Genomic DNA, 24,681 nt, shown 5'->3' with positions numbered 1-24,681 from the left:
TCATCGTGTTTTCTTGTGTCTAATTGTACTTTACCTGCCTGGCCAGATCTGCTGGAGAAATCCAGAGTCACTTTCCAGCTCAAGGCGGAGAGAAGCTACCACATCTTTTATCAGATCATGTCCAACAAGAAGCCAGAACTAATTGGTAAGAACTATTTTCAGTCTTTTGGTGGAAGTTGACACTGAGGAGTTCTGCTACGTGGTCAGTTAACTTATATTAATGTGTATCCTTTGCTTGTTTTCAGAGATGCTTCTGATTACCACCAACCCATATGACTTCCCCTTCGTGAGTCAAGGTGAGATCACTGTAGCCAGCATCGATGACCAGGAAGAGCTGATGGCCACAGACGTGAGTAACACTTAAGAATGATTATGTAGAGTATTAACTTTACTAGACAAGAGCTTTACGTTACTGATTCTGTCGGCAGAGCGCCATTGACATTCTGGGCTTCAGTGCTGAGGAAAAAACAGCCATTTACAAGCTGACTGGGGCAGTCATGCACTATGGGAACATGAAGTTCAAGCAGAAGCAGCGAGAGGAGCAGGCAGAGCCAGATGGCACAGAAGGTATAGGCAAAATCTGTATCTAAATTCTTAAGCAATAACTTAAGGCCAGATCTACAGCTATGTTCTGGTTATTTCATGCAACTCTGATATTGCAAATGCAACATGAATTTGACTTAAGTATATAATTCATTTGTGCTCCCACGTTCTTGACATCACCGGAACAGCATGATCTAGACAGCAGTTGGTCCCACCTTGAGTGCAGGGGACTGGACCTTTTGAGGTCCCTTCCAGGTTTAGTATTGTATGATTCTATGATTCGATTACAGCCAGAGGTTGCTAGTGAGTTTGTCCTGGTGGCTGCAGCTGTATTAGAAGTTGATTTGCCATGCTCTCATCAATTTTACACTGATGTATGTCTATTTGTCAGGAGTGTTGCACTGGTGTAAATCTTGGGTATTGCAGTGAAGAATCCTTCCTATCTGCTGACCATGTGCCTCTGGAAAGGAATGCAGTGGTGATTCCATACACACATGTTATTCCAAAGCCAGTTGTCCACTCTGCCAAAACCTAACTGCTCTCGACAGAGTGAAAATGTTTCACTTGCTTGGGATGGATGGAATTTAAATGCAATTGCAAGGAGCAGTTGTAAGGAAACATGGCTGTTATAGACCTGGCCATGATACATTCAGTAATAACATCACACGTTGTTATCAGTAATAAAATCATTTATGTGATTTCAGCCAACTCTGGAGGCCATAAGAGCTGTGGGAGCTGAAGTCAATGACCTTGCATAGACTCTGGTTAGCATGGTATTTTGCCATTAGCCTTTTTCCTTTAGACATCAGAATCTATAGACAGGCAGCACAATGAAGTGGCAAAGAAAGAACTTCAAAGACATCTTTTCATTCTGCCTGTTCATCCACTTCTTTCTCCTTACAGATGGGCTGTGTCTAGACTGGCAAATTTTTCCGCAAAATCAGATGATTTTGTGGAAAAACTTGCCAGCTGTCTACACTGGCCGCTTGAATTTCCGGAAAAGCACTGACGATCTCATGTAAGATCGTCAGTGCTTTTCCAGAAATACTATGCTGCTCCCGTTTGGGCCAAAGTCTTTTTCCGAAACACTTTTGCCCAAAAGACCCAGTGTAAACAGCACAGTAGTGTTTTCTGCAAAAAAAGCCCCTATCGCGAAAATGGCGATTGGGGCTTTTTTGCAGAAAACCACGTCTAGATTGGCCACGGACGCTTTTCCGCAAAAAGTGCTTTTGTGGAAAAGCATCCTGCCAATCTAGACGTGCTTTTCCGAAAATGTCTTTAAAGTAAAACTTTTCCGTTAAAAGCATTTTCGGAAATTCATGCCAGTGTAGACGTAGCCATGGTGTTTAGTTGACCCTTTTGAGTTATTTGTGAACAAATTCTTACAATCACTTGATTTACAGAGACCCTCAATCAAATGCAAAACAATTCAACAAGAAATCAAGAAATAAAGGACACTCTAAACTCCATAACAGTTATTAATAGCATGTGGTGGATGGTGAAATACAAACAGATCTCATTGCCCTTTTCTAGTCATTATAAAAGACACCAGAGCCTATCCTTGAGCTACTAATTCATTTCTCTCATTGTTTAGTGGCTGACAAAGCAGCCTATCTGATGAATCTGAACTCAGCTGACCTGCTCAAAGCCATGTGTTTCCCCCGAGTCAAGGTTGGGAATGAATATGTGACCAAAGGTCAAACAGTGCAGCAGGTAACAATTAGTGATCTAGAAAGTAGGATATGAATTAACACCCCAGGGCTTCTTTCTCTGCTTTGCATGGTAACTCCAATCCTTCTCCCATTGGTTTAGGTGCACAATTCGGTGGGTGCTCTGGCAAAGGCTGTCTATGAGAAGATGTTCCTGTGGATGGTTGTTCGTATTAACCAGCAGCTGGATACCAAGCAGCCCAGACAGTACTTCATTGGAGTGCTGGACATTGCTGGCTTTGAGATCTTTGATGTAAGGAGCAGGGATCTGACAGCATGTTCTTGGAAGGGACAAGCAGGGGATCTAAGAACTTTGAGGGTTTTTTAAACATGATATTTTTTTTATTTCAATAATTTCCTGGAAAACCCTGACTTTTCTACAAGAAACAGGTGTCTATTGATTTTCCCCTTAAGGCAGAGTGACCCTTCTAATGGGTCAATTTTTTGAGAGTGTTGTGTGGTACATATAGCAATAGCGACTGCATTGCAAGTACCTTGAAATCATTAACATTGATTAGGTGGTGCCTAATAGCAGAGAAATTATCCTGGGCCTAACGCAAATTATTCTAGATATTTATAGCACCTAGGCCCGGCCTATACTAGGACCTTAGTCTGAAATAACACCTCCCCCCCCCGCAAAGGTCAAATTTATAAGTGATGCTTTCACACTACCAAGTCTCTTATTCTGGAATAAGGGGCTGTGGAATTCGAGCTCTGTAGCCCTGCTGTTCACGAGGAATAGCGCTGTTCCCAAACTTGTAAGTCCGAAATCACATTACTGTTATTCTGGAGCCATGAATTCAAACTTATTGGCCCCCGGGAGGTCTCCTGCAGCTCTCCAGAGTGCTTCCTCGGGCTCTGAGTCCAAAGTACCGTCTCGACATTAATGGAGCCCGCCTCAGACTCCATTCGATTCTTCCCTGTAGCGAAGACACAGAAGTTTGAATTTGTAAAATCGTGTGTCCAGAAGTCGAATTTAGTACATTTGAAATAGTCTCCTAGAGTAGACATGGCCCCAGTGAGCAGCAAATTACCTGTCAGACAGGCTTAGGGCTGAGCATTTGAAATGTCTGTATAAGCCAAAGTGCTGAGTGCAGAAGAAGGTGGGCAGGTAAAGACCCATATGTCTGGTCAGCAGCAGGTCCAAGAGCTGAGACATTTCTGAGTTGGCCTGGGTCCCAGAGCTCACATAACCTGGGCAAGCCTGGGCCTGAATCTGCAGAACTGAGACTAGAACTCCCCTAACATCTGCTTGCTCTAGGGGGAAGAATTGAGAAATTCTCCCAGGATGTGCTTGAAAATAAGTGCACTGCTCTCTTCAGCCTTCTCTCACACACATTGAAAGGGATCAATTTCTTTGCCTCTGTGCAGTACAACAGCCTGGAGCAGCTGTGCATCAACTTCACCAACGAGAAACTGCAACAGTTTTTCAACCACCACATGTTCGTGCTGGAGCAGGAGGAGTACAAGAAGGAAGGGATTGAATGGGAATTCATTGACTTTGGGATGGACCTGGCTGCCTGCATTGAACTCATTGAGAAGGTATCTCAATTCAAATGATTGATTTCTTCAGGATTTTTTTAATCACCGTGGGCGGCTTTGAATTTTTAGATGAATTTTAGGGATCTAGGGGTCATAGTGGACCACAAGCTAAATATAAGTCAACGGTGTGACACTGTTGCAAAAAAGAGCAAACATGATTCTCGGATGCATTAACAGGAGTGTTGTGAGAAAGATCCGTTCTACTTTGCACTGATCAGGTCTCAATTGGAGTATTGTGTCCAATTCTGGGCATCACATTTCAAGAAAGATGTGGAGAAATTGGGGAAGGTCCAGAGAAGAGCAACAAAAATGATTAAAGGGTAGTAAACATGAGGTATGAGGGAAGGCTGAAGGAATTGGACTTCTTTAGTTTGGAAAAGAGAAGCCTGAGGGAGGACTTGATAGTGGTTTTCAGGTATCTAAAAGGGTGTCACAGGGAGGACAGAGATAAATTGTTCTCCTTGGCCTCTGTGGATAGGACAAGAAGCAATGGGCTTAAACTGCAGCAAGTGAGGTTTAGGCTGGACATAAGGAAAAACTTCCAAACTGTCAGGGTGGTTAAACACTAGAATAAAATGCCTAGGGAGGTTGTGGAATCTCCATCGCTGGAGATATTTAAGAGCAGGTTAGATAGATGTCTATCAGGGAGGGTGTAGGTGGTACGTGGTCCTGTGGTGAGGGCAGGGGACTGGACTTGATGACCTCTCAAGGTCTCTTCCAGTTCTATTGTTCTATGATTCGATGAATTTCAGATTCAGGGCCATATATATCTTGACTGATAATACACTCATTTTTCAGTTAGGGTATGTCTACACTACCACCCTAGTTCGAACTAGGGTGGTAATGTAGGCAACCGGAGTTGCAAATGAAGCCCGGGAAATTCAAATCCCGGGCTTCATTTGCAACTCCGGTTGCCTACATTACCACCCTAGTTCGAACTAGGGTGATAGTGTAGACATACCCTTAGAAAACTTAAAAAGACCACACATAGTTTTATGGCAACAATACTGCACCCTCTTCTTTCCAAAGGTGGAAAGATAGCAGAGTTTACTATTAGCAGATGCTTTTCAGAATTCTGGATACAGATTTCATTCTAAAGGTTACCCAGAGAACACCACTAGCATAACTCAAAGAGATAGTATCCTGGAAGTAAAGTTTCTCTAATTTTTGTCAGTAGAATACATCATTCTTCTAAGGAAAGCCAGAAATAATTCCTCAGAAAGATGTACATATTTCTGTCTTGATAGAATTATTGTACACGTTCAAGGATGATTATGCAAATTTAATGTAATGACAGTTTGGTTTCTGCATGTTGATTTGAGTAGGACATCAAACCTGCTGAGAACTCAGTGGTTTTCACAGTGAAATATACATTGATTATTTTGATGTCTTTTTTAACAGACACTATAATCCTATTTGCTAAGTTGAAGGTTTGACATGCACATGCATTATTAATCATTGTCATGATTTGTACTGCAGGAGCCCCCAAGCTCCCAGTCACTAGCTGGGACCCTGTTGTACTTGGTACTGTATACCTCCTGGCTGCGTCTAGATTGGCATGATTTTCCAGAAATGTTTTTAATGGAAAAGTTTTCCGTTAACAGCATTTTCGGAACACAGCGTCTAGATTGACACGGATGCTTTTCCACACTTTTTGCGGAAAAGCGTCCGTGCCAATCTAGATGCGCTTTTCCGCAAAAAATCCCTGATCGCCTTTTTGGCGATTGGGGCTTTTTTGCGGAAAACAAATCTGAGCTGTCTACACTGGCCCTTTTGCGTCTAATGTATTTATAAAAAGTCTTCTTGTTTCCCTTTATTTCCGTAGCTAGTTTGAGCTCATTCTGTGCCTTTGCCTTTCTAATCTTGCCCCTGAATTCCTGTGCTGTTTCCCTATATTCATCCTTTGTAATTTGCCCTACTTTCCATTTTTTATAGGACCCCTTTTCATTTTTAGATCATGCAAGATCTCATGGTTAAGCCAAGGCGGTCTTTTGCCATATTTTCTATCTTTCCGACACATCAGAATAGCTTGCTTTTGGGCCTTTAACAATGTCCCTTTGAAAAACTGCCAGCTTTCCTCAGTTGTTTTTCCCCTCAGTCTCGATTCCCATGGGACCTTACCTATCAGCTCTCTGAGCTTACCAAAATCTTCCTTCCTGAAATCCATTGTCTCTATTTTGCTGTTCTCTTTTCTACCCTTCCTTAGAATTGTGAACTCTATGATTTCATGATCACTTTCATCCAAGCTGCCTTCTACTTTCAAATTCTCAACTAGTTCCTCCCTATTTGTTAGGATCAGATCTAGAACAGCTTTACCTTTATGATGTCTCCTTAAAAACTGCCAGCTCTCCGAACTTCTTTATCTCTTAGATTTTCTTCCCATGGGACCCTTATCCACCAGTTCTCTGAACTTGTTAAAGTATGCATTACTGAAGTCATTTGTCCTTATTCTGCTGCTTTCATGCCTTTCTTTTCTTGGGATCATGAAATCTGTCATTTCATGATCATTTTCATCTAAATTGCCTTCCACTTTCAGATTTGCTACCAACTCCTCCTTTTTAAAAATCAGAATCAAGTTTAAATGATTTTCCCAATGATTACTCCCTCCACTTTCTAGAACAAAAAGTTGTATGTAACTTACTGGAAATTTTGGACTTTACCATATTAATTTACTTTTCCAGCAGATGTCTGGAGAGTTAAAATCTCCCATTTCTACCAGATCTTGGTTGTTTGTTTTTTTCCCCCTAGAAATGCTTCATTCACCTCATCTTTCTGATTTAGCATCCTTTAGTAGACCTCATACCATGATATCATCCCTATTTTTCTCCCTTTTATTTTTACCCACTCTAATCTACTTTTGGACCTCAGATCAAGTATACATTTTTTTTAATTGTAATGTACCACATCTTCCCTTTCTTCTATGCCTGTCCTTCCTTAACAAGTTATACCCCTCTGTATCCATGTTTCAGTCATGAAATTTATCCCTCCAAGCCTCTGTGACTCCAATTAAGTAATAATTTAGTTATTTTATTTTTCAAACCCTTTCTAGTATAAATAAAATGCATTTTCATGAACCATTAATGTATCTATGGTTCATTGAAAAATATAAAATGAACAGTTTATAAAACAAATGTTCATTTTTCAAATTATAATAATTTGATGATTTTGTAAAGAATTCTTCACTCAGCTCTATTAGTTACATGCAAAGCTGAAAATATGTAGCGTTCAGTTGATTTAATTTAGCTTTGTGTGCTGCAGTATCATTGAATTAAAGTTAATAGATTAATATATTTCAAAGCCAGTAGGGTCCACTGTGATGATCTAGTCTGGGAGCAGGAGGGCAAAATATGGCCCTCAGGCCAGATCCGGCCTGTCAAACATTCAGATCTGGCCCACCATGGTCCTCAGAGCTGCCAATGTCCCATGTAGCGCTGCAGCAGGCAGGGAATCTGCCGGAGGGTCCTGCTGGCCAAGAGTCACCTACTGTGGTAAGCACCTCCTGATCAGAACCTATACCTGGCACCCCATTCCCTCCCCCAACTCTCTGCCTCAGGTCACAACCCAAACCCTATGCATCACCTCCTGCATTCCTGCCCATGGCCACAACTCTCTCCCAGACCATACACCTCTCCTACATCCATCTCCCAGGTCAGACTCCTCTCCTGCCACCCATACCCCCTCCTGGACCCTGTACCTCAATCCCCAGCCCCAGGTCACAATCCTCTTCTTCACCCAAACTGCCTTCCAGATCCCACACCCCTTCTTGCACCCAAATCCCCTAACCTGAGCTCTGTTCTGCACCTAACCTCCAAAGCTGGGTGGCCAGAGAGCAGTGGCTGTTGACCAGGTGCCCAGCTATGAAGGCGGCACCCTGCCAGCAGCAGAGTACAAGTAAGGCTGGTAGTACAGCAACCACTACCCCCTACAATAACCTTGTGACTCCTCCACAGGTCTCGTTTGGGGTCAGGACCTCTATGCTTACAACACCATGAAAATATATGATAATGAAATTGGCCAAAATGGACCGAATTTGGTGAGGCCTTAGTTATCAGCAAATGTTATCAGTGATGCTTTAATGGTTTCTTTCATGTCATTGATAAAAATGTTAAATAGCACTGGGATCCTGTGGAGCCCCATTGCAAACACACCCATTCAATTATGAATCTCCATTACTTTTAGAGTTTGAGACTTATTGATGTAGCCAGTTTTTAATCCATTTACTGTGTGCAATGTTAATTTTATATCTTTCTGGTTTTGTTATCAAAATGTCTTGAATGCAAAACCAAATACCTTAAAGAAATCTAAGTATATTATATCAACACTATAACCTACCCTCTACAGCACAAGTAAGAGCCTCTTTTTAACCAGACATAAGAGAGGGTCACATTGTTGCATCTAGAAAATTCTCATGTAATCTCTCTTTCAATTTAGATATTGACATTGAAAGTACGCTTATTAAGTTTGCAGATGATACCAAGCTGGGAGGGGTTGCAACTGCTTTGGAGGATAGGGTCATAATTCAAAATGATCTGGACAAATTGGAGAAATGGTCTGAGGTAAACAGGATGAAGCTTAATAAAGACAAATGCAAAGTGCTCCACTTAAGAAGGAACAATCAGTTTCACACATACGGAATGGGAAGCGACTGTCTAGGAAGGAGTACGGCAGAAAGTGATCTAAGGGTTATAGTGGACCATAAGCTAAATACGAGTCAACAGTATGATGCTGTTGCAAAAAAAGCAAACATGATTCTGGGATGCATTAACACGTGTGTTGTGAGCAAGACATGAGAAGTCATTCTTCCGCTCTACTCTGCGCTGGTTAGGCCTCAGTTGGAGTATTGTGTCCAGTTCTGGGCATCGCATTTCAAGAAAGATGTGGAGAGATTGGAGAGGGTCCAGAGAAGAGCAACAAGAATTATTAAAGGTCTAGAGAACATGACCTATGAAGGAAGGCTGAAAGAATTGAGTTTGTTTAGTATGGAAAAGAGAAGATTGAGGGGGGACATGATAGCAGTTTTCAGGTATCTAAAAGGGTGTCATAAGGAGGAAGGAGAAAACTTGTTCATCTTGGCCTCTGAGGATGGAACAAGAAGCAATGGGCTTAAACTGCAGCAAGGGAGGTTTAGGTTGGACATTAGGAAAAAGTTCCTATCTGTCAGGGTGGTTAAACACTGGACTAAATTGCCCAGAGAGGTTGTGGAATCTCCATCTGTGGAGATATTTAAGAGCAGGTTAGATAAATGTCTATCAGGGATGGTCTAGTCAGTATTTGGTCCTGCCTTGAGGGCAGGGGACTGGACTCAATAACCTCTCGAGGTCCCTTCCAGTCCTAGTATTCTATGAATTTATGATTCTCCTTCTGTCCCTCTTCTTATCCTTTGCTGTTCCTTTCAGCCAATGGGTATTTTCTCCATCCTGGAGGAGGAGTGCATGTTCCCCAAGGCAACTGACGTTTCTTTCAAGAACAAGCTCTATGACCAGCATCTTGGCAAGTCCAACAACTTCCAGAAGCCCAAGCCTGCCAAAGGAAAGGCTGAGGCCCACTTTGCCCTGGTGCACTACGCTGGCACTGTGGACTACAACATCACCGGCTGGTTGGAGAAGAACAAGGACCCACTGAATGAAACAGTCATTGGGCTGTACCAGAAATCGTCAATGAAAACACTGGCTTTGCTCTTTGCCACATATGGTGGAGATGCAGGTAATCACATTCCTCCACAATATCCAATGTACACAGAGATACCTCTTCTAGAATCACAGAAGGGACATAAAACAATTAAAATGAATTTTCTTTCTCTGTCATCGTGCAGAAGGTGGTGGCAAGAAGGGAGGCAAGAAGAAGGGTTCCTCTTTCCAGACCGTCTCTGCTCTGTTCAGGGTACAGTACAGTGTTCATTTTCACTTTCACTTTCACTATGAAGGTGGGTAGGAAATTTCCTTTAAATCTAAAAAGTCTATTGTCCCAGTGGTCTCAGCTATGAACGTTTTAAGTCAAAAAAGCCTCTCTCAGTTGGATCATCTAAAGTCCATCAAGAGTGGAGGAAGACACCTGATGGCTAAAGTACTTGGGCCAGATGCTGTTCTTAATGGGAGTAAATCAGTAGGGTTAAATTCTGGCCACTATGTGCTACAGGTTGAACCTCTCTAGTCTGGCACGCTTGGGACCTGACTGGTGTCAAATGTAAGAATTTGCTCAGCCATGGGAGGCCACTATTGCCAAGCAGCATTCCCAACACTTCCACTTCTTGTGGGGCTCTTAGAAGTCACTTAGAGTAAATTATAGGTAAGTAACAGCACAGAACACTGAGGGTATGTCTACACTACAAAGTTAGTTCGAACTAACTTTAATAGGCGCTACACTAGCGCTCCGCTAGTTCGAATTTGAATCGAACTAGCGGAGCGCTTAGTTCGAACTAGGTAAACCTCATTCCACGAGGATTAAGCCTAGTTCGAACTAGCTAGTTCGAATTAAGGGGTGTGTAGCCCCTTAATTCGAACTAGTGGGAGGCTAGCCCTCCCCAGGTTTCCCTGGTGGCCACTCTGGCCAACACCAGGGAAACTCTATGCCCCCCACCCGGCCCCGGACCCCTTAAAGGGGCACGGGCTGGCTACAGTGCCCGTGCCAGGTGCAAGCCTGCCAGCACCCAGCCAGCAGACCCTGCACCTGGCACGGCACAGAGCCACCCACCCGATGTCCCCCAGCCCACCCCCTCTTCCCGGGACCAGGCTGGCGGCTCCCGGGAGCTTGCCCTGGACCGCAAGAGGCAGGCACCTTCCTGGGCTAGTGCGGACATCGTGGACCTCATCCATGATCTCTGCACTAGGCACAGGAAAGTGGCCGTCTAGGGCAGGAGAGCTGCCAGCCTGGCCACCCAAGAGCAGGTGTGCATGAAAATCAAGGGGGTCCACTGAGACCCCCGACCCTGAGCCCTGAGCTTACAATGGCCGTCCTGGGTCAGACCAAAGGTCCATCTAGCCCAGTAGCCTGTCTGCCGACAGCGGCCAACCCTAGGGACCCTGGAGGGGATGGACCGAAGACAGTGACCAAGCTATTTGTCTCGTGCCATCCCTCTCCAGCCTTCCACAAACTTTGGGCAGGGACACCACTCCTACCCCCTGGCTAAGACTACTCCATGGACCCAACCTCCATGACTTGATCTCACGTCCCTTTCAACTCTGTTCTAGTTGTAGCCTTCACAGCCTCCTGCAGCAAGGAGTTCCACAGGTTAACTATTTGCTTTCTGAAGAACAACAACTTTCTCTTACTAGTTTGAAGCCTGCTACCCATTCCTTTCCTTTGGTGTCCTCTAGCCCTTCTTTATGGGAACTCAGGAAGAACTTTTCTGAATGCACCCTCTCCACCCAACCCCTGCTTTTAGAGACCTCTATCCTGTCCCCCCTCCGTCTCCTCTTTTCTAAGCTGAACAGTCCCAGTCTCTGTAGCCTCTCTTCATATGGGACCTGTTCCCAACCCCTGATCATGTTAGTTGTCCTCCCCTCTCCCAGCCTTTCTCTTCCCCTCTCCCACCTCCTTTTCCCAGTCTCCCCCAGTTTTATTCAATAAAGACAGAGTCAATGTTGGAAGAAACGTTATCTTTATTTTGTACATCAATAAGAAGGGGGGCTAGGGAAGGGTAAGTGGAAGGAGGTGAGGGAGGAATGGGGTACGAGCCCCCGATGGGGAGGACTGGGCTGGCTCTGCGGGCTTCTGGGGGTGGAAGCTCTCCTGCAGCCCCCCGATTGCCCCCTCTCCCCAGATGGCAGCCTGCGGCAAGTGCAGCCGGGCTGATGGCCGAGTGGTGTGATGTGCCCAGTGTGGGTACTCCGGGCACTCCAAGCCAGAACTTCTTTGCAAGCGGGGCACCCCTTAGAACTGTGTGTCCGGGGTGGGGGTCGGGACCCTTTAAGCGCAGCCCTCGGCTAGCCTGAGACAGCAGCTCCACACTCTAAGTCCTCCTCTGATGCCCTGCCGGCACTGCTTCCGGCCATCCTTAAGCCCTGTTCAGGGTTCACTCAGTGTGGACATGCTAGTTCAAATTAGCAAAATGCTAATTCGAACTAGCTTTTAGTTCTAGACGCGTTAGTTCGAACTAACTTTGTAGTGTAGACGTACCCTGAGAGCCAGGACAGGTGGCTGTAAATAAACTTTATGGGACCATGAAAAATGTGGCCATAGCATGATAAGTGGATATCTGGCTAACTAAAATCATGCAGGCCGCGGATGCTACCGACCAGAGTGTGCCAGACTAGAGAATGTGTCGTATGAACGGGGAAATCCGTAGAAGGAGTAGGGCTTCAGGTGGGTCCAAGACCACCTACTCTCCAGCAACTAGCACAGGGAATATGGCAGAGGGAAAGAGGCATGGCTGAGCTAATGTCTGGAAGTCAGTATAAGCTGTTGGTGCTACAGGCACTTGGAACTGTGTCTCAGGGCAGCCTTCAATAGCTAACAGTGCAGCTTCCCTGCTAATCTGTGCCAAGGGCAGTAGAGATGGGCGCAGTGACTGCATTTCTGTTCTGTGGCACAGCTACTCTGAATATACACAAGTGCAGTGGAAAGCAGAGTCCATCCTTTTGTCTGCTCCCCCAGGCTGAAGGTGTCAGAAACAAACACACCAAACCAAATCAGTCTTAAGAGAACCCTCCTCCTCCCTGAGATGCTGTTAAGGGGTTTAATATCCCCATCCCTGCATCCTTCACTTTCAGTGGAAATTGTTACAGGGCTATGTGCAGCCTTCTATTCAGCTCTGGATTTCAAGGGCGGTATATGGCACACATTGCCTACTGAGTGTATTGTTTGTTACCTTGTTTGGCTACTGCACCTGCTCCCTACCTTGCTCATCCCTGCAGCATTCTCCACATGTAATGAACAGAAAGACGTACCTTGCTCAGAATGACAGACTGATGTTTGCAGATAATCATCTGTCTTTGCGAATTTCATCCTCAGTCCTTGTGGCTGTTTCCCATCAGTTGATGTCCCTGTCTTGGTTCCCTTTTCCAGCTTGCTCAACTAGTGCTGCTTTCACAATTTTATATCTCACTTAAACAACTGTAACAAAAAACAGGACTATGCAGCACTGTAAAGACTAACAAGATGGTTTATTAGGTGATGAGCTTTCGTGGGCCAGACCCACTTCCTCAGATCAAATTGTGGAAGAAAATAGGCATGACCATATATACCAAAGGGTACAATCAAAAAAAGTGAACACATATAAAGAGGACAAATCAAATTTCAGAACAGAGGGGGGATGAGGGGAGAGGGAAGGTAACTGTCTGTGAGCTAATGATATTAGAGGTGATAATTGGGGAAGCTATATTTGTAATGGGTAAGGTAATTAGTGTCTTTGTTAAGACCCTGGCGTAAAGTGTCAAATTTACGCATGAATGACAGTTCAGCGGTTTCTCTCTCAAGTCTGGTGTTAAAATGTCTTTGAAGCAGGATGCAGGTAATCAAGTCGTTGAGACAATGCCCTTTCTGGTTGCAATGGCAAGAAACTGTTTTTTCTTTGTGATCCTGTCTGATATCCGTTTTGTGTGCATTGATTCTTTGGTGAAGCGTCTGAGACGTTTGTCCAGTGTACATAGCAGATGGACACTGTCGGCACATGATGACATAAATTATATTTCTGGATGCGCAGGAATATGTGTTCTTGATCTTATAACTGATTTGGTTAGTTCCAATAATGGTGTCAGCAGAGTAAATATGTGGACAAAGCTGGCAACGGGGTTTGTTGCAAGGAAAAGTTCCAGGGTTGGTATTAGTGTGGTATGTCCTGTGGTTGTTGGCAAGACATTTACCTTCCGTCCCCCCTCATCCCTCCTCTATTCTGAAATTTGATTTGTCCTCTTTATATGTGTTCACTTTTTTTGATTGTATCCTTTGGTATATATGGTCATGCCTATTTTCTTCCACAATTTGATCTGAGGAAGTGGGTCTGGCCCACGAAAGCTCATCACCTAATAAGCCATCTTGTTAGTCTTTACAGTGCTACATAGTCCTGTTTTTTGTTTCAGCTAGACTAGACTAACACGGCCACATCTCTATCACTATTAAACGACTGTGTTCAAGATCCAAAGGAAGAGGGCACCTCAGCATAGAATGACTCCAGCTGGCAAGTTCTGCAAGCTAATCTGTTTACATTTGTTATGTGCATGGTCCCGTTATAACAGGTTTACTCTGTCTGTAAGTGCATAACATTGGCTAACCTAAACCTCTGCTTATGGTGTCACAGGAGAATTTAAATAAGCTGATGAGCAATCTGAGAAGCACCCATCCACACTTTGTGCGCTGTATCATTCCCAATGAAACGAAGACACCAGGTAAGCGTCTCTGCCACACAGAGATCTTAGTCAGAAGCAGCCGTTCCCTCTGGGCTACACAATCACGTACTAATTCATGCTGTGATTTGTTAAGGTGCCATGGAACATGAACTCGTACTTCACCAGCTCAGGTGTAACGGCGTGCTGGAAGGGATCAGAATTTGCAGGAAAGGATTCCCCAGCAGAGTTGTTTATGCAGATTTTAAACAGAGGTCAGACTCATTCCATAACAATGATATAGTCACTGCAGCACCCAGAACATGCTGTGTTTATAGAAGACATTGGAAGTAATTTAGAACCAAAGTGATGGAGTTTAAAAAGTAGGAAAAGTGCCAGACTTTTCCTGCACATGGAGCAAGGAAAGGGGTGGGTGAGAAGTGGAGTGGCCATGCCATGTACATTAATAACCCTTTAAATACCATAAAGCTGAATTTCATGATGGGTATGTCTGTGGAAACTCAGAATAGGGGCTTCATGAGAGAACAATGTCAGTGGCAGTGACATGACCAGTGCATCACAGAATTCGGTGACCCACTGAATCACAGCTCTGGATAGCGTGGGTGTCATGGGAAATAGCTACAACTAATTGTCATGGGCTGAATTAGCAGCATCAGCTAGAATGCACTGATGAACAGTTCAATCTCTCGGGTTTGGCTGAAGGATTCCCTGTCTCCCCAGACATGCATGCATATTTGCAAACATGAAGTTCTTTACATAGAGATTGTGAAACTTGTTAGACTGACAGCTCTGGAGACCATTTTCCTCTCTGCATGGGGGGTAGTTAGTATAAATGCACTGAAAGCAGTGATACTTCCAGTTTTCAAGTATCAGAGGGGTAGCCATGTTAGTCTGAGGCACCTTATAGACTAACTGGAGTGTAGGAGCATAAGCTTTCGGGGGCAAAGACGCACCTCGTCAGATGCATGTCAGCTGACGAAGTGGGTCTTTGCCCATGAAAGCTTATGCTCCTACACTTCAGTTAGTCTATAAGGTGCCACAGGACTCCTCGTCACTTCCAGTTTTATCACTTTGCTTCCTTCTGACCTGAAATGTCATCCCAAAGCATAAGAAGGAAATTCTTTCCTCACAGCTCCATTCATTCCTTAATTCAGCTGTGGGGAATCCCAGCAATGGGGCCAGTCAGGAATGTGACATTGTGATTATAGTTTTAGGAATGTTAGCATTGTCAAATTCTGTTTCTTCCTACAGATACAGGATTTTAAATGCGAGTGCTATTCCCGAAGGACAGTTCATGGACAGCAAAAAGGCTTCTGAGAAACTACTTGGGTCCATTGATATTGATCAGACCCAGTATAAATTTGGTCACACCAAGGTACACACACTGTCTGATTCAAACACTGTCTATTTGTGTTCTGTCCAGAATGAAAGTGATGTTCTGTAACACTCTCTTCCTTAAGGTGTTCTTCAAGGCAGGACTTCTGGGTCTTCTGGAGGAGATGAGAGATGATAAACTGGCACAGCTGATCACCCGCACACAAGCCATGTGCCGTGGCTTCCTGATGAGAGTGGAGTTCAAGAGAATGATGGAAAGGAGGTAGCAATAAACTGTGTCTGGTCTCTTGGGTCTGTGCTCAAGCCCCAGAGGTGAAATGAACAAAATGATAGGATATGCTCCTTTTCTCTCAGGCTAAATTAGATCTCATTAACCCACTGGATCAGTGTGTGAGAGTTTGGGAGTAGAGCTGGGTGAAAATATTCAGACAAATAGTTTCTTTGGTGGCAAATGCAGTTTCACATTGACCCAAGGAAATGTCTGAGCAAGATTCACAAGGGGACATAGGTGCCCATCACAAAGCAGAGGGAGCCCCTCAAATACTTGTTAATAGAGCACCTGGGAGTAAGAGATCCAGGTTATAATCCTCACTTGGAAGTATCAACATGGACATGGGTCTTCATTCCTACAGGTGAGTGCCATAGTCACCAGGTTATAGGCAGAGCCCTCCCAAATTCATGGTGCATTTGGGTCAATTTCACAGACATAGGATTTTAAAAATCGTAAATTTCATGATTTCAGCTATTTAAATCTGTCACTGTATGGTGCTGTAAATATCTGGGTTGCCTGGTTATTGTGGGGAATGTTGCAGTACTGCTACCTTTACATCTACGCTGCTGCTGACAGCGGAGCTGCCTTCAAGCCTGGGGAGCTTGAGAGCAGTGATGGATGGCCCACCTCTGAAGAGACAGCCACCACTAGCAGCAGCGCACTGCCACCTTTACCTCTGTGCTGCTGTCTGCAGAGCTGGGGCCCCAGTCAGCAGCCTCCACTCTCCAGCTGCCCAGCTCTGAAGGCAGTAGCACACAAGTAAGAGAGGCACAGTGTGGCTTTGCCACCCTTATTCTGTACTGCTGCTAGCAGGGTGCTGCCTTCAGAGCTGGGTGCCTGGACAACAGCTGCCACTCTTCGGCTGCCCAGCTCTGAAAGCAGCACCGAAATAATGGTGGCGATATCATGATCCTCCCACTAAAATAACCTTGTGACCTTCATATAGCTCCCTTTTGGGGTAGGCTCCCCAAATTTAAGAAATGCTGGTCTCCCATGCGAAATCTGTATAGTATAGGGTAAAAGTAAACAAAAGTCCAGATTTCATGGGGGCAGACCAGATTTCACCGTCCGTGATACATTTTTCATGGCTGTGAATTTGATAGGGTTCTAGTTATAGACTATTCAGGTGGGAACAAAGCTGGTCTCTCTTGCTAAAACTTTCCATTTAGTATAACCAATTAAATTAGTACAGAAAGAGAGACTTGAACACAGCTCCACCCCCTTGTAGGTGAGAGCCGAATCCTCAAGCTCCAGAGGTCTCGGTGGTCTTTTAAGAAAGACTGAAATGTGAGAAGGATGTGTTTTGTTTAATTCAAAAGGAAATTTTCCAACTTTTTCAGTTCACTGAAAATTCCAAAGAAAACCCCAAGTTTAACCCAGCCTGAATGTTTTTTGACTGGGGACTGGACTTGATGACTTTTCAAGGTCCCTTCCAGTTCTAGTGCTCTATGATTCTATGAATTTATTGTTCAGAACTTCCAGTGAACCAACAAATCAGTTATTTGCCCAGCTCTCTCTGGGAGTGTGGTCTGGCATAACTGGTATGCCAAGGAACAGGGAGATATAGGAAAGTGAGCATTAGACAAGAGGTGGCCAACTTTAACTTACAACTTTCAGTTCTGCACTTGTATGCTGCATTCTTTGTGGCTCCTAAGCATGAGAGTTGAATCTCTCCAGAGTTACATAGGCTCTGAAACACTCATCAGAATGAGTGGGTTAGTTACAGATGGGGTGTATGAAGAGGGAGTGAAAACTCCATCCTGGTACGTGAGCATGAACCTACAAGAACATGCATTAATTCAGCATGCCCACTGAGGAAACCAAGAGCAGAATTTTACACCCCCTAGACTTTCTAAGACTCAAGTAACCCAGATTTTGTAACCCTTAGAATAGTCCTTTTTCATGTGATTGGTCCCATCTGAACTCAAATGAGGATACTTGACTGCATAAATGCCATTGACAATTAGCAGCATTGCAGAATATGGCCTTTGCACTCACATAGTTTGGCCAATAACACTGATCATATATCTGTATTGCATTATAGAGAGTCTGTCTTCTGTATCCAGTACAACGTTCGCTCATTCATGAATGTCAAGCACTGGCCCTGGATGAAGCTCTACTTCAAGATCAAGCCCTTGCTGAAGAGTGCTGAATCTGAGAAGGAGATGGCCAACATGAAGGAGGAGTTTGAGAAAACCAAGGAAGAGCTTGCTAAGTCTGAGGCCAAAAGGAAGGAACTGGAGGAAAAGATGGTGAGCCTGCTACAGGAGAAAAACGACCTGCAGCTCCAAGTGCAGTCTGTGAGTATCGCCAACCAATTCAACCCTTATTGCACACTGGAACAGTCCAAGCTGAAAGTTCCAAATGCAACTTTCCCAGGAAGCAGCACATTACCAGCACTGGGCAGGGGCACTGGAGCAATTTGTGTAGTAGGGTGTAGGCACTAAACCAAACTGTAAACTCTGTATATGATGGAAACCACTTCAAGCCTTGAGGTGTGGCGGCAGCACCCCCACATTTCAATTCCAGCACCTATGGTACCGGGATCTGTTTTTCACCAGGACAAAATATTTCCAGTGTTTAAAACAGTGGTGGACAGACTATGTCCCAAGGGCTGTATGCGGTCCATTGTGGTTCTGTGTGTGGCCCGCGAGATGTTTTGTTTACAGTTGCCCATGTACAGAGTTGCCAGATTCTGCTGGTTTTCATCCACATGGTTTTTTTCCTACTGGTATTACTAAAGTGACACACACACAAAGCAAGTGCACATGAAGTGATGTGCATGCTGATTGCCAGGGCTCGACAATTAGTGTAATCTACTCACCCGTGGCGAGTAGATTACAAGCCGGCACAGCCGCGCATCACAGTGAGCACGGTCTGCGCATGCGCAACGTGCCGAACCATGCAGCTGGTCAGTGGGGCTTTCCACTGCTTGGCGAGCTCTGCTGATTGCACACAACATTGACTGTGAGAATTGTCTGCTCCCTGTCCAGCCAATCAAAGTGCTGCTCAAGTTCATTCAGCACACCCCACAAATTCTAGTGATAATAGTGACAAATTTTTAAAGTACTTCTACACAAATGCTAAAAGTCTAAATAATAGGATGGGTTCCTTGTTTTAAAGGAGGATATTGATATAATAGGCATTTTCTTGTGCAATTAGAAAAACTAGTCTATCTGGGGAGAATGTCTTGGTTACGACAATTTTGAGGGCCACTGAGCTGAAAGAGGGCCACTCATTAGGAAATTAGGCTACTCCAGTCATTAGGAAAAGGCAGGTGTTAGTAATGGGGGAGTTAATCATTAGAAACATAGATAGTTGCGTTTGTGATGACTGGGAGAACCATATGGTGACTTGCCTGCCTGTTGCGAAGGTTGCAGCTCTCTCGAGACATCTAGATAGACTTATGTGTAGTGTTGGGGAGGAGCCAGTGGTCGTGGTACATGTAGGTACCAATGACATAGGGAAGGGTAGGAGAGACATTCTTGAGGCCAAATTTAGGCTGCTAGGAAAGAGATTGAAATCCAGGACCTCTCTGTAGCATTCTCTGAAATACTTCCAGTTCCACGTGCAGGGCCAGGTAGGTAGGCAGAGCTTCAGAGACTCAGTGTGTGGATGAGATGATGGTGTAGAGAGGAGGGGTTTAGATTTATTAGGAACTGGGGAAACTTTGGGATGGGGTAGCCTATACAGGAAAGATGGGGTCCACCTAAACCAAAATGGAACCAGACTGCTGGCACTTAACATTAAAAAGTCTGTAGAGACATTTTTAAAATAAGAGCTGAGTGGGGGAAAGCCGACCGGTGTGGAGGAGCACATGGATTGAACAGACACATCTATTAATAGAGATTCTATATGTTCTAGTCAAGAGGAGAGGATGGAAGGATGAAAAAGAGTCTAACACATCAGGAAACGGCAGACAGAAAAATAGTGACAAATTTTTAAAGTGCTTATACACAAAAGCTAGAAGTCTAAATAGTAAAATGGGTGAACTGGAGTACCACATTTTAAAGGAGGATATTGATATAATAGGCTTCACGGAAACTTGGTGGAATGAGAACAATCAATAGGACACAGTCATACCAGGATACAAAATATATCAGAAGGACAGAACAGGTCATGCTGGTGGGGAGTGGCACTGTATGTGAAAGAAAATGTAGAATCAAATGAAGTAAAAATCTTAAATGAGCCAAAATGTCCCATAGAATCTCTATGGACAGTAATTCCACGCTCCAGTAGTAAGAATATAGCAATAGGGATCTATTATTGACAAAAGCAGACTGTGAAGAGCTTCAGAAAGATCTCTCCAAACTAAGTGATGGGGCAACAAAATGGCAAATGAAATGTAATGCTGATAAATGTAAAGTAATGCACATCGGAAAAAATAGTCCTAACTACACATACAATAGCTTCAGAAGGGGAGCCGAGTTAGTCTGTAACAGGAAAGACTTAAAAACCAACCAATAGTCTAGTAGCCCCTTAAAGACTAACAAAACATGGAGATGGCATCATGAGCCCACGAAAGCTTATAATACCATCTCCATGTTTTGTTAGTCTTTAAGATTCTACTAGGCTATTGGTTGTTTGGTGCATAACTGGTTGGATAACCATTCCCAGAGCATTGCTATCAATGATTCACAGTCATGCTAGAAAGGCTTACTGAGTGGGGTTCCACAGGGATCAATTCTGGGTCCAGTTCTGTTATGATTTAAATAATGGCATAGAGTACACTTACAAAGTTTGCAGCTGATACTGACCTGAGAACCAGTGCAAGTGCTTTGGAGGACAATATTATTCAAAATGATCTGGACAAACTGGAGAAATGGTCGGAGGTAAATAGGATGAAATTCAATAAGGACAAACACAAAGTGCTCCAATAAGGAAGGAACAATCAGGTGCACGCCTACAGAATGGGAAATGACTGTCTTAGTTCGGCTTAACTGTTACACCTCATTGCAGGAGGAGTAACAGTTAATGCGATCTAAGGACTTAGTTCAGATTAACTTCTGACTGCCGCGTGTAGCCGCAGGCAGGCAGTTCGAACTAAGGGGATTTAAAAATGGCGCCCACCCGGGAACATGCACATGAAGCCCGGGATATTTAAATCCCGGGCTTCATTTGCAAGTTCGAATGCCTACATTAGCCACCCTAGTTCGAACTAGGGGGCTAGTGTAGACATACCCTAAGAAACGAGAAGTAACTCTTCCACTCTACTCCATAGTGATTAGGTCCAAACTGGAGAATTGTGTCCAGTTCTGAGCACCGCATTTAAGGAATTATGTGGACAAATTAGAAAAAGTCCAGGGAAGACCAACAAAAATGATTAAAGCTTAGAAAACATGACTTATGAGGGAAGATTGAAAGAATTGGATTGTTCAGTGGGAAAAGAGAAGACTGAGAGGGGACATAACAGCTTTCAAGTACCTAAAAGGTTGTTACAAGAGGGAAGGAGAAAATTTATGGGCTTAAATTATGGCAAGGAAGGTTTAGGTTTGACATTAAGACAAACTTTATAACTGTCAGGGTGGTCAAACACTGCAATAAATTGACTAGGGTTTGTGGAATCTACATCATTGCAGATTTTTAAGAGCAGGTTATACAAACACCTGTCAGGGATGATCTAGATGGTGCTTGGTCCTATCATGAGTGCAGGGGACTGAACTTGATGGCCTCTTGAACTTCTTTCCAGTTCTATGACTCTACCATTCTGTGATTCTTAGACAAGCTTTTTGAAAGATTAGTCCTTAGTTTTAATATTATGCAGATGCAAATGAAAGCAATGTCCTGCTAGAGCGTCTGGCATCATGGCATCTCACTGACTTCCGTGGGGTTCTCTGGGTGCAGAGTTCTCCCATATGGAGTCAAATGAAATCATGGTCTCCATGTAAATGTACCTGTTTGCAGGAGCTAGCCTGAACTTTGAAATTCAGAGTAAAGCCATATTGAGCTACCAGAGGCCTAAAAATATTTGCCAAATTTATGACTAAATATTTGCAAAATATTTTTTAATTGTTTTGTGTTGAAGACAGAGACATTTCAAGCCAAATGGTTGTTTATTGGAAGAATATTATGAGTAACTGAAAATAGGAATTATCAGAGGCAGTGAAAAACAACGAGACAAAGAACAGTGAAATAAAAAAACAAAACACTTTTAGAAAAGACCCTAATAATGGTTCCCCTACAGGAATCTGATGGCTTGGCGGATGCTGAGGAAAGATGTGACCAGCTGATCAAAACCAAAATCCAACTTGAAGCTAAAATTAAGGAGCTGACTGAAAGAGCAGAGGATGAGGAGGAGATGAACGCTGAACTGACAGCCAAAAAGAGGAAACTGGAGGATGAATGTTCAGAGCTAAAGAAAGATATTGATGACCTCGAGTTAACATTAGCCAAGGTTGAAAAGGAAAAGCATGCCACAGAAAACAAGGTATGTGCCAAAATCTCTAACACACGTTCTAAAATATGGACTAGTCCTTTCACACACACTAACCTTTTAATCCGTGGTCTTTAATTACCTTTGTTCAACCTGAAAGGTGAAAAACCTCACTGAGGAGATGGCAGTGCTGGACGAGACCATCGCTAAACTAACCAAGGAGAAGAAAGCACTCCAGGAGGCCCATCAGCAGACCCTGGACGACCTGCAGGCAGAAGAGGACAAAGTGAACACACTGACCAAAGCAAAAACCAAGCTGGAGCAGCAAGTGGATGATGTAGGCACAACAACAAGTGGGGAGGATACAACCAGTGTGAAGTTAGGCTCTCGTTAGCAGAGATTTCATGGCCTTTTTCTATTTAGCTTGAAGGGTCACTGGAGCAAGAGAAGAAACTCCGCATGGACCTTGAAAGAGCCAAGAGGAAACTTGAGGGAGATTTGAAGCTGGCCCAGGAATCCACAATGGATTTAGAAAACGATAAACAGCAGCTGGAGGAAAAACTGAAGAAGTAAGTATGGATTGCAGGGGGTGTCATGGCACCATGCAATTATGTTTGGATTTGGTTCTGGCACTAACTGTTTTTGTTTGTGTGTGTGAAAAGGAAAGACTTTGAAATAAGTCAGTTCCAAAGCAAAATTGAGGATGAGCAAGTCCTAGGCATCCAGCTCCAGAAGAAGATCAAAGAATTGCAGGCAAGTCATAATTTCTTTCTCTTCTGGCCTTCAGAACAAGTTCCATTAGAAGGAAGCGATCTTTCTTAACTGTGGTCTTAGGGTGATATAGCTATGTTGGTCAAGGGTTTGAGAGAACCACGTCTGGGACTGACACAGCACTGCTGACCTAGCCCTCAGTGCAGAGAAGCTGTGTGGGTGGAAAAAAGCTCCCATCAATGTAGGTGCTGATGAGAGCAGGGAGAAAGAAGGGACAATTGTACCAGGGACCCAGAACATCGTTAAGCTGTGTGTAAATAAAGTAAATTGGAAAGAGGCGAACCCAATGAATATAATATACCCGCAAGCCAAAGAAATTTCTTGTATCAAAATAGGCAGCATCTCTTCAACAGTGCTGTGACCACATAATTCTGTCAACAGCCCATTACAAAAAGGTTGTGGACACATTGGAGAAAGTCCAGCAGGGGACAACAAAAATGTTTAAGGGGCTGGAGCACATGAGTTATGAGGAGTGGTTGAGGGATTTGGGTTTATTTAGTCTACAGAAGAGAAGAGGGAGGAAGGATTTGATAACAGCTTCCAACTACATAAAGGGGAGTGCCAAAGAGGATGACTTAGGGTATGTCTACACTACAGCACTAATTCCAACTAACTTAATTCAAATTAGTTAATTCAAACTAAGCTAATTCGAATTAGTGCATCTAGACCTAAAAACTAATTTGAATTAGCGCTTTGCTAATTCGAAATAGCATGTCCACATTGAGTGGACCCTGAACCAAAGTTAAGGCTGGCCGGAAAGAAGTTAAGGCTGACCCTGAACCGAGGTTAAGGCTGGCTGGCAGGGCATCAGGTTAGGACTTAGAGCGTGCAGCTGCTGCCTCAGGCTAGCCGAGGGCTGTGCTTAAAGGGACCCGGCCCCCACCCCGAACAGACAGTTCTCAGGGTTCCCTGCTTGCTTGTCTAACTCGATGAGGGACAGCAAAGCAGTCCTGTCTTGGAGTGCCCTGAGTGCCCACACTCGGCACATCACAGCACTCGGCCATCAGCCCGGCTGCACTTGCTGCAGGCTTCCACCCCGAGGAGCCCACAGAGCCACCTCAGTCCTCCCCATCGGGGGCTCATGCCCCATTCCTCCCTCACCTCCTTCCACTTACCCCTCCTTAGCCCCCATTCCTGATCTAAAAAATAAAGGACACGTGTGTTCAAAAATAGAAACTCTCTTTATTTAACAATACTGGGAGGGGGGATTAACCTCTGGGGAGACTGGGAAAAGGAGGTGGGAGAGGGGAAGAGGGTGGGTGGGAGAGGGGAGGGGGAAACCTGGGAGGAGGGAGCTGGAAGGGGGAAGCCAGGGGAAGGAGGAGGGGAAGTATAAAACTATGGTACGCCATATCTTCAGTACTGTGTACAGATGTGGTCTCCTCACCTCAAAAAAGATATTTTGGCCTTGGAAAGGGTTCAGAAAAGGGCAACTACAATGATTAGGGATTTGGAACAGGTCCCATATGAAGAGAGGCTACAGAGACTGGGACTTTTCAGCTTAGAAAAGAGGAGACTGAGGGGGAATATGATAGAGGTCTATAAAATCATGTGGTGTATGGAGAGGGTGAATAAAGAAAAGTTCTTCATTAGTTCCCATAATATAAGGACTAGAGGACACCAAGGCCGTGTCCAGACTCAGGGTTTTTTTCGGGAAAAGTAGCCTTTTCCCAAAAAAACTTCCCCTGCGTCCAGACTCAAGCCGCGTTCTTTCGAAATTATTTCGAAAGAACGCGGCTTTTCTTTCTATGGCGGTAAACCTCATTTCACGAGGAAGAACGCCTTCTTTCGAAAGTTCCTCTTTCGAAAGAAGGCGTTCTTCAATGTAAAAAGGCCGTCTTCGAAAGAGAGCATCCA

The 24,681-nt window shown here is 44.2% G+C and overlaps 1 protein-coding gene across 1 annotated transcript in view; it reads left to right on the top strand.

Annotated features, from left to right (window-relative positions):
- The window catches only part of LOC102445983 (myosin heavy chain, skeletal muscle, adult), a 43,763-nt gene that overhangs the window by 6,872 nt on the left and 12,210 nt on the right, over positions 1 to 24,681 (top strand). The window contains exons 10-26 of the mRNA XM_006130512.4: positions 47 to 145; positions 246 to 349; positions 429 to 567; positions 2,138 to 2,256; positions 2,356 to 2,505; positions 3,624 to 3,794; positions 9,191 to 9,497; positions 9,607 to 9,674; positions 14,029 to 14,116; positions 14,211 to 14,328; positions 15,326 to 15,449; positions 15,535 to 15,671; positions 17,725 to 17,980; positions 21,865 to 22,107; positions 22,214 to 22,390; positions 22,477 to 22,622; positions 22,716 to 22,806. Of these exons, the coding sequence (XP_006130574.2) occupies positions 47 to 145; positions 246 to 349; positions 429 to 567; positions 2,138 to 2,256; positions 2,356 to 2,505; positions 3,624 to 3,794; positions 9,191 to 9,497; positions 9,607 to 9,674; positions 14,029 to 14,116; positions 14,211 to 14,328; positions 15,326 to 15,449; positions 15,535 to 15,671; positions 17,725 to 17,980; positions 21,865 to 22,107; positions 22,214 to 22,390; positions 22,477 to 22,622; positions 22,716 to 22,806 (2,537 nt within the window). The remainder of the gene's footprint in view (positions 1 to 46; positions 146 to 245; positions 350 to 428; positions 568 to 2,137; positions 2,257 to 2,355; positions 2,506 to 3,623; positions 3,795 to 9,190; positions 9,498 to 9,606; positions 9,675 to 14,028; positions 14,117 to 14,210; positions 14,329 to 15,325; positions 15,450 to 15,534; positions 15,672 to 17,724; positions 17,981 to 21,864; positions 22,108 to 22,213; positions 22,391 to 22,476; positions 22,623 to 22,715; positions 22,807 to 24,681) is intronic.

Source organism: Pelodiscus sinensis, chromosome 20 (assembly GCF_049634645.1).
Source record: "Pelodiscus sinensis isolate JC-2024 chromosome 20, ASM4963464v1, whole genome shotgun sequence".
NCBI lineage: Eukaryota > Metazoa > Chordata > Testudines > Trionychidae > Pelodiscus > Pelodiscus sinensis.
The sequence above is the reverse complement of the archived record's forward strand: the minus strand, read 5'-3'. Positions and strand labels throughout refer to the sequence as shown.